This window comes from Larimichthys crocea, unplaced genomic scaffold (assembly GCF_000972845.2).
Source record: "Larimichthys crocea isolate SSNF unplaced genomic scaffold, L_crocea_2.0 scaffold560, whole genome shotgun sequence".
In the NCBI taxonomy this organism is placed as follows: domain Eukaryota; kingdom Metazoa; phylum Chordata; class Actinopteri; family Sciaenidae; genus Larimichthys; species Larimichthys crocea.
The window spans coordinates 70,060-80,191 of NW_020857324.1; the positions used below are offsets into that span (position 1 = coordinate 70,060).

At 38.9% G+C, this 10,132-nt stretch overlaps 1 protein-coding gene across 2 annotated transcripts; it reads left to right on the forward strand.

Annotated features, from left to right (window-relative positions):
- The first annotated feature begins 3,532 nt into the window (after nucleotides 1–3,532).
- mgst1.2 (microsomal glutathione S-transferase 1.2) lies at nucleotides 3,533–6,762 on the forward strand. Of its 2 annotated transcripts, XM_027276775.1 has the most exons (5): nucleotides 3,559–3,655; nucleotides 3,814–3,927; nucleotides 4,610–4,742; nucleotides 4,916–5,007; nucleotides 6,326–6,762. In XM_027276775.1, the coding sequence occupies exons 3-5, from the start codon at nucleotides 4,626–4,628 to the stop codon at nucleotides 6,570–6,572; spliced, it is 456 nt and encodes a 151-aa protein (XP_027132576.1). In that variant the 5' UTR covers nucleotides 3,559–3,655; nucleotides 3,814–3,927; nucleotides 4,610–4,625; the 3' UTR covers nucleotides 6,573–6,762. The 2 variants fall into 2 exon arrangements, with proteins under 2 accessions (XP_010752552.1, XP_027132576.1); XM_010754250.3 differs by lacking the exon at nucleotides 3,814–3,927 and having other exon boundaries at nucleotides 3,533–3,655; nucleotides 6,326–6,692.
- The last annotated feature ends 3,370 nt before the right edge of the window (nucleotides 6,763–10,132 follow it).

Genomic DNA, 10,132 nt, shown 5'->3' on the forward strand with positions numbered 1-10,132 from the left:
AATCATTTATTAAACAATTATTATGATATTTACCATTTAATCACATACTTCCATATCAGTGAAGCTGGTGTAATAAAATTCTCCAGGACATTACATACGTAGCTGCTTCTCCCTCAGGTAAAAACTATTATTAGATATAATAGTTGAGATTTATGTATGTATCAATGGGGTGTCATGTTTTAGTTGCATCTATAGAGTAAATCGGATCTATAAAGAAAATGTAAAGCATCAACTAACACCTCCTACTCTATAACCTCAGAAAAATCCAACCATCACCTCCATTAGAGCCCATAAAAAAAGTCTGGTTGTGACTGTGTCATCATGCTCCAGTTCAACAAAAATCAACCAAATACTGGTACTGAGGCTTTAACCATTATTTTGCTGTCTGGCCATCCAGTTGATATGATTCCTCTATTTTGTGGTGTAGGCTGGACAAATTACTCCCAACCTATCATCAATACATTCTTATCTGAACAGTTTTTCCTGCCGAGGTGCTGGACTGATTTCTTATTTTTTTGCAGGCCTTGGGCCACATAGATGTGAATAGGGTCAAATGAAACCCATTTGGACAAGTTAATTACACAATATCTATAGTTTATCCCACAGGTTGCAGCAAAAATGCTCAGACTCAGGGCCGGTCTTAGCTATGGGCAATGTGGGCGGCCGCCCAGGGCGCAATCTCCGTGGGGGGTGCACAAGCGCCCGAAAAAGAAAAAAAACTCGCGAATTTTCGATACCGCTCATTAATTTACCGTAGCGGGCGCCCCGGGAGCGGAGCGTTGACAAGGCAGAGCGGGGCGGCGGACAGACTGGGGATTCGCCCAGGGCGCAAATGTGGCCAGGACCGGCGCTGCTCACACTTATCAATTCTGTCAGTTCGGGTCACCTTCCACCCTGATTATATGATGCCAAATGTATTGTGCCCCACTGTACCTATGCAATTCCATACACTCAGCATTCTGCTGTCATTGATTGGCTGCATGTGACAGTGCTGAAAGTAATGTGGACACCGCCGCTGATCAATAAAAAAATGTATGTTCCTAGAACCTGGGAGGTTTCTGTAATGAAATCAATAACTGTGCTTGGCTTCTGGCATTAAGATCATTGGCCCGGCTGTTATATAGTCATTGTTGTCCGACACCAACAGCATAACCTCGCTACCTTAAGAAATCAATGGCAGCATATCGTAGCCAGTATCCTAATTACTGGCAGTTCTGGCAAGGAAGCAATGCAGCTTTTTTCCATAAAAACTCCTTGTGGGAAATCACAGGACATTATTTTTCTCAAGGAATCTGCTGCTGATATTTAAGATCCATCTGAAGCGCTTAGCTTCCATTTCATTTGGGCGGGACTCAGGTTGGAATCCTGCAGCAGAGTGCCAATAAAGCAGGGAGAAAACCTCATATTTTGCTGCCAGCCTTTGACATGATATGCGATCATAATGTATTGATCACTGGCAGCTCCTGACAAGAAAAATAATCAATTTCAAATAGTAAACTGGTTACTGCAGAGAAATTAAAATTTACTGCCAAAAATCTTCAACTGACAGAGTCAGGGTGACATAAACATGCTTTTCATTGTTCAAACCAAAAAGATTCTGTCTCAGACATTGTGTGTCTGTTATGTCAGATACATGTGAGGTGGCTCCTGTATAGACAGGCCTTTACAGTACAGAGCAGGGGGGATGACAGGAAGTGAGAAAACTAACATGAACTGTGTGTGTCACCTGTCATTATCATCATGCTTCCACAAGTATCAGCATATAAAATCATGGAAAACATGCCTTGGGCCAAATAGACATTAAATAAATACAATAGAAATTATCAGCATTCATAGGCAGATCATATGAGACTGTGACTCCCCTCCCAAACTGATATATACCCTCCCAGCAAAGTGACTGCACTGGGCTAACTGGGATGGGATAAAGATATGGGCTGGTGAACGGGCACAATAATGAGCATGGTCTTTTTATCAGGTGTTTTTCACACTTTTCAAAGCACCTCCTGCTGGTAAGACATGGCTCTTTGTTCAAGCTCAGACTGACTGTTTCAAGCACCTGGCTCTCCAAACACAAATCAAATCAAATCAAATCAATTTTATTTGTATAGCCCAAAGTCACAAAGTACATTTGCCTCAGAGGGCTTTACAATCTGTACAGGGAGTGACACCCTCTGTCCTTAGACCCTCGGTTCGAGTGAGGAAAAACTTGCCCACAAAAACCCTTTTAACAGGGAAAAAAATGTGGAAGAAACCTCAGGAAGAGCCACAGAGGAGGGATCCCTCTCCCAGGACGGACAGACGTGCAATGGATGTCACGTGTACAGGACAAATCAACACAAACATATTGTACAATGACTGATAAAATGACAATGAATTATAATGAATGATAAAAATGATTACAGTAATAGATATGGTAGTAATAATGACAGTAATAATATATGTAGTGGGCGTCATGCAGGATCACAGCAGCAGCCACGATCCACGAGAACCTGCTGGACGACAGAGCACAGAAACTCCGGGGAAGTTTGGTTAGTAACATGCATTAATGAGACATGTCCACAGATGGAGAGATATGGAGAGATATGGAGAGATATAGAGTAATGTGTACTGTATATGTGATATACAGTAATGTGACACACGTTTCATTAAAGGGAAATGACAGCAATGTTTGAAACAAAAGTGATCTTGACTTTTTACACAGTTTGGAGACAGTGTGTTCACTGAGATTTGAAGAACAGACTGGCTGCATTGAAAACAGCAGTGAAATCCACGTTCTGGCCCCAAATGGTCATTTATGGTTGACATAAATTTTAACATGTATTTTTTAATTATATAGTTTTGTGTTTGTAAAAGGATCGAGGGAAATGTACTGTAAATGTATTTTAATTTACACTTGTAATGAAACAATACTTTCAACCTATCATTCTTAAAAATCACCAGCAAACCTTGTGATAGACAATGTCCTCCTGAGATGATATATAACTGAATAAATGCTCACATATCTCACACAGAATGTGCTCTCACTTCACTCTCAGGCTTTTGAAACTGAGCTTTGAACTGTCTTGAGTGCTACAGCAAACCCCCCCCCCCTCGATGCGAGGATAAAGCCACATCTGCAGACAAGTCTGGACTGAAGGACAAAGAAATGATTTCTTCTGGGAATGTTCATTTGACTTGTTGTTTAAATTATATTAAAGTGATAGAAGGTTTGTTTGATTGTACCATAAAATAAAAACAGAATAAATGTATTTACTAAGAACAGTAGTTTATTGTCTGAACAAGCCTTCTAACAAGAGTAAGGCAGACCACACCCACTCTGATGAATCATCAGAGTGGGTGTGGTCTGCCTTACTCTTACTTATCAGTGATGATGTCAGACCAATCCAATCCATTGTTTAGTGATAAGAAACCCCTGCAAAGACTAAAGATCAGTGTTGGTGATTGGCTGCTGATTCTGTACACTCCCCCACAGAAAAGGATCACAATGTAAACAGGTCTCACTCTTGTCCCACTTTGCCTGAACTTATCCTATTGGTCGAACTTTGGCTGTCTCCACCCCTGACTCTCTGGGGGATAGGTCAGTTTGTTTTGCAGCAACAGATCCGGACCAGAATCCAGACCAGAATCCAGACTTGATCCACAGTCACCTCAGGACGTAAGTTGACATCTGTTCAAATATAGATAATGTTGTACTGAGATCCTTCATGTGTTCTTCTTCCCGAGTGTTGCGTTCAAAGCGTATGTTACGTACCTCCATGTTTGATGTTTATCTGTTTCAATCATAAAACGTGTGTGTACATGCAACTGTAACAGACTCGGTGTGAGAGCTGCAGAGTGAAGATACACATCACATGAAACTAGAAGACCTGAGGCAACCATCGCTGTCAAACATGTCAGGCCAGCTTGTCAGGAATGGAGCTGAACAAAGTTAGGCTAAGTTTTGTCAATGTTAAAACTGGAAAGGGGTGCTTTGACCTCTGACCTCAGATATTGAAATATAAAGATCTCTCTCTCTCTCTATCTTCCTCTCTGCATGCAGATTAAATGTTAACTTGGCCTTGTGCATTTGAATATTTCTGCATATAGTATTGAATGTCATGAATTAGGTCTGGTTGGACAGCTGAGACTCTTGTGAATTTAATGAGCCCATTTCTCTTCATGTGTGATGATGTTAGTTCTCATAGGAGTCATTTCATTGTAGTGAAAGCACTTTTTGAAACTTGAGCTCATTGTACAAATGATGTGTTGTGATTGGAGGCCAAGGGCGTTCAGAGGATCGATGTCTCTCCTGCATAGATTGACAAAAAGAGAGACAGTTTACACCAGAGGAGTGCTTGCCATCAAATCGCCAGAAATGTCCAGATGTCAGAAGTTTAGATACTAAATAACTAAAATACAATGTTTAGCACAGATGACAGATTTATGATGTGCTGCTCAAATAAATCTTCAGGTTCACTTCTGTGTTACATACACTGCTGAGCTGCTATCTCCAGACAAAAACACCAACATATGTTTATTATAAAGAGGGCTAGAGTGGAAAGTTGTGTAAAATATATCTTCTGAAACAGATTGTTAAACTTAGTCTGCTCTCTTCTTTACTGTTGCTCAGTTGTAAATCAGCAAAGATGGCACAGCTGATGGAAGATGAGGTATTCATGGCTTTCACCACCTATGCTGCTATTGTCACTGTGAAGATGATGCTGATGGGGCCCTTGACTGCATACTACCGCATCACCAGAGGGGTAGGTAACAACGGTAATGCTTCCAATGTCTGTTTCACAGAGGTCCGATATAATTTTATTTACACGTTCTGGACGTATTTAAACTTAGCCCCTGTCAACTTCAAATCCTCTAATACTTGACATTATAGTATGGAATCCTTTAATTCAACTTGCATGCATTTTCTCTCCTTTAGGCTTTCTCAAATGAGGAAGATGTGGGCAGAAAGTCTGCAGAGGAGAAAAAGAAACTGCTGAAAACCCATCCAGATGTAGAGCGAGTTCGAAGGTGAGATCTGGCCTTGAGGTGCAGATGCTACAGTGATTTACACTTAAAGTCAGTATTGACACATAGTATCAGAACTGGCAGCTGATTTATTTAGAAGTATTGTCTGAGACTGAGATGACGATGATGTTGTTTTCTGACCCTACAGAGCTATGTTTTTGGTACTTGTGATATTTTCTGTCAGAGCCTTATGCACCAACCTGTACAAGAATTAACATGTTTGAATAATTTTCATGAAGAAAAAACCTGAATTTAAACATATTAGCATCTCAAACTGCTGAAACAACATTTAGATCAGGGTTGGGATATATAGTGCTGCTCAAAAGTTTGTGAACCCTATAGAAATTGTCAGATTTTTTGTAAAAAATACTAAAATAACCTTATTAAATGTTAAGTTATACCTCAGTTCACAATACTGCCATTCCAAATAATGGACTCAAACAAAAGAAATGGTTATATTGTCATTCTTTATTTAAAAAAAGGGGTATTACTACTAATCTCAACTACTAATCTCAACCAAACGATTTCTGTAATGACTCATCAGTCTCTCACATCTACTTTGGAGGATATTTTCCATTACCATTTTTTCAGTGCTCTCCATTTGTAGATGAAGGTCAGGCTTTTTTGAGATGACTTCATAGCTACCCCAGACAAATGTTCTGTCACTACCCTCCTCCTGAGGTTCTCTGAGATCTTGCTTCCTCTCAGCATGATTGACCTGTATGGGTTCACCCGGGTAAGACTAAAGTGACCTGGTTTCATCTCTGTTTCAATCAGTAATGCGCAATTTCGTCAAACATCTCTAAACATCTCTGATGTTATTGGTCCATTTCAGTGGTTCATTTAGACACCAGTTTGACCCACCAGATTCTACTTAACTGCTTCTTTTAACCAATGCAGCTATGGGGTTCACAAACTTTTGCACCTACATAAGTTGACCAAAAACTCTTTTTAATTTAGTCTTGACAACACAATTGATTTTTCTAAAGAGTATATTGAATTGATAAACCTGCACCTGTTATTTCATATAAAAATAATGATTTTGATTAAATAAGGAAATCAGGGTGAAACTATAGAACTCCAAAATGATCAAGAGGTTCACAAACTTTTGAGCAGCACTGCAGATGTGGTTCTCTATTACTAATAATACAAATCATACTGTATCTTTCACCCACTGTGTGCTGGATGATGGATGAAAAAATATATCATTATCATTATCAGATTAAAGACTTTCTTTCCTGATATATGGACTCTAACCCACACATGTTGTAATATGTTAATGGACACATAAGTTAATCATGCTGTGTTTTTTGTTGTCCAGGTGTCACCAGAATGACCTGGAGAACATTGTTCCCTTCGTAGTAGTTGGCCTGCTCTACGCTCTGACTGGACCTGATCTTTCAACTGCTCTGCTTCACTTCCGCATCTTTGTCGGCTCTCGGATCCTCCACACTATCGCCTATGTCTGCATTCTTCCTCAGCCTAGTAGAGGTCTGTCCTATATCACAGGCTTGCTGGTCACCTTCTCCATGGCCCACAGGGTCCTCAGCACAGTTCTCTTCTTTTAGAGAAATGAGACCTTGACCTCTTCCGCACAAGCTCACATTGCTACATTGAAGCTTAATCTGAATCTTTTCTTTTTACTGCCACGATCTGTGAGCTTGATTATTAAACACTCTTTGCACTTATTCTATGCATTCCCTTTGTCTTGCTGGAACTATTGGATGTCAAATTTACTTTTAATAAACTTTGCTATTAGCTTGTGTCTTTTTCAGTCAATTCAAGTCAACTTTATCATCAACAGGACATACAGAGAATTGAAATAACGTTTCCCCGTTCCTGATGCAACCCTTTATACTTAAGATCTTTAAGGGATCTAAAAAAGTACAGCAAATGTAAAACGGTATTCACAGTGTAGATATAGCAACATAAACAGTGTGAATATATCAAGGTAATGTAGTAGATACTGAAACTCAAATGCAACTATGAATCACTCTGCAGACTTCAGTAAAGTACAGATGTTGAGAGAAAAGAAGGTTATTCAAGTCAAATGTTGTAAGAGGAAAATGCACCCATATACTGGAAACCTCACAGCGTGTCTTATGCAAGGTTCAGACCTGAATCCAAGTTCAAAAGTAAACAAGCAGGAAAGACAGGAAATATGTCCATACTGACTTTAAAAACGTTCAAACGTACAAATGCCAGTGTATAATATACTGTATGAGCTAAGTTAAGGTAAGTTGTTATACTGTTGTTGACAACATCAATAACACCTTACATTCATCATTATTTCATATCAGGGCCTTTCACACAAATTAAGCAACTGCAGGACAAATTCCAGGCATTCATGTGCAACTGATCTTTGGTCTTTGCTGTGCAGTGACTGGAAAAAGGTAAGAGCCTGTCCGAACTGCACATCTCATATTGTTCTTTTACTAAAAGAAATATGTCTTTATTTATATAGACAACTGAAATGCCTGACCACTAAAACTCTTAATTTTAGCTTCATCTGCTGTGCTGTGCTAGTCCTGTTTCAAACTTTAAGGGAGTGTGTGTATGGTTTCAGCTAGTTCTAAAAAAATCTTAAACATTCAAAGGAATATGGATCCTGTCAGCACAATATAAACTAATTTGTTATTAGCAGCCTTAAAACTTGATTCTGACACAGGACAGCTGTTATGAAGCTTTAATGTTGTACTTTAGTGTAACATTTCTTTTTTAGTAAACATACTTATATTTTAACACCTGTGTGTTGTTCACCTGAGGTTGAGGTTTGAAACATGTCTTAATGTAGTCTTGACTCTGCATAATAGTGTTGAGGGAAGCATTAAGGGAGGAGAATTCCAAATGAAAGTTAAAAGAAGGTTTTTCCTTGCCAACTGCTTGCTGATGGTGGAATTGTTGGTCTCTGTAAATAATATAATAAAGAGTACGGTCTAGACCTGCTCTGTATGGAAGGTGTCATGAGATAACTTTTGTTATGATATGGCGCTATATAAATAAAATTGAATTGAACTGAAAATATTTGTCAGGGTCATACTGACAGAATACTCCTAATGTAACTCCTAATGTAATGTAGGCTTGGGATATTGACCACAATATTTCATTCTAGCATAATAAAGATATTTAAATATTAGATATAGACAATATAAAAGTGCATGTCCTGTGGATTCATGTTGCTCTGCCTGTCATATATCATGTGTTTTATTTGCATTGCTGTCAGTTTTGTTGCTGAAATATTTACACTGTGTTGTACCGCAGTTGATTAAATATGTATTTCCGTTGCTCTCCAGTGATTTCTGACAGAATGTCATCACTAAGCATTATAATGGACAGCTAGGTCCTCCAAGTTTATTTATTTTTTCACCTTTGCCAAACATCACAAGACTGTAGAATTTAGCATTGTCCATAGAAACAAGCAGTTTGAATCTGACCTGTGAACCGATGTTTTTTCAGGCGTTTGCAAACCTTGAAGACAAGGACAAGGACAAGAAACTGGTCTGTGAAGAACAGAACAATAACACATATTTGTAAAATCACACTACTGGCTTCAAAAACTTAAAGCAGAAGAAATGATTATACATAAACTGTACCAATACAGAGACTTAGTGTATGACTGTATGACCTGCGGACTCGTTCCACATCCGGTGGAATGAGTCCGCAGGTACAAATAACACTTGATGTCCCAAGAACAGTGACAAACAGTCATACACTAAGTCTCTGTATTGGTACAGTTTATGTATAATCATTTCTTCTGCTTTAAGTTTTTGAAGCCAGTAGTGTGATTTTACAAATATGTGTTATTGTTCTGTTTCTACAGTAACCCAGAGCTAATCACTGGCTTACAGAGAGGTCTCTCTCATGGGAGCAGAGGGTGAAGTGAGGTGGCTGTAATCTGTATTTATTATGATAGATGCCACTGAATCCTACACACTGCTCCTTTATGTAATATGCGGAGATTTAAGTGTCAGTGGGTGTCCCGGGCATTGTTGATGACACCTATGGCATGACTTTAGACTAGTTTGAGCAAACCCCTTCCTGGTCTTTGGGTTGCCCACTGTGATCTTAGCCTATATTAGCAGAATATAACAGAAAGAGAGTGCTGCTTTATTAATTTATTCATTTGAACGTTTTCTTTCTCTTCCTCTTTTCTTTATGTTTGTTCTTTCATTGCCTCTCATTTACTTTTTTACTCATGTTGTTTGTTCTTGTTGTTTGTCTTTACTAAATATTTACTTTACTTTGTCTTTTTGGCTCATATGGCTCAGTGTACTTTACTTCTCTTTGTAATCACTTTATCGTCAAATAAACACAGCAGGGACTATGTCAGGTCAGCTATAGCAAAGCCATGAGCATCATCAGTAGACAGACAGAGTGGTGGACAGACAGAAGAGCGGCAGACTTTGACACTGTAACATTAACATACGAGCACGAGCAAGATCTGCAGGATAAAACATATTTTTGTGATATATTATTTTTATATTATTTAGTTGCACAGCGAGAGCATGTTAATATAAAAGCAGAAAAAGTCCATCAAACATAAACCTTTTGTCCTGGTGTTTTTTCATGCATGATGTATAAATAAATAAAAAAGAGACTTGTCTTGGCCTTTTGTATTCTGTTGAGGCTTTGTTACATAGTGCCAATGATCTTTTATATATTTGCCTATATTAGTTTGGGAACTGTGATGAATAACAAAGGATAATTTCTTTGCCACCTTGGACAGGTGGTGCACCATATATGACATTTTCAGGTGTGGTCCATGGAACTAAGAGGGATGTACTGAAGGTCCTGTATATGTTGGCTAACCAGAACTGGTGATCAACAGTGTGGTTAGCATTAGTCACTAGTGACTGAGGTTATAGAAAGCTTAGCGGATTTTGACCTCATGGTCTTCATTCATTCATACCAGGGTGCTGGGTAGATCAGGGAAATGATAGACCTAGTGTCCACTAGGGCTTTGCACAGAAGAATACAGTTCAGATACAGTCTGTGTGTCATGCCCATAAGGCCAAGCTACAATTGTAATTTGCTGGGCTTCATGGGGTTGGTGCTGAGCAGTGGTTTTCAATGCGATCTGGCCCTCTGCATCAATAATGTCACTTTTTAGACTGCCAGGTTTTTCTTC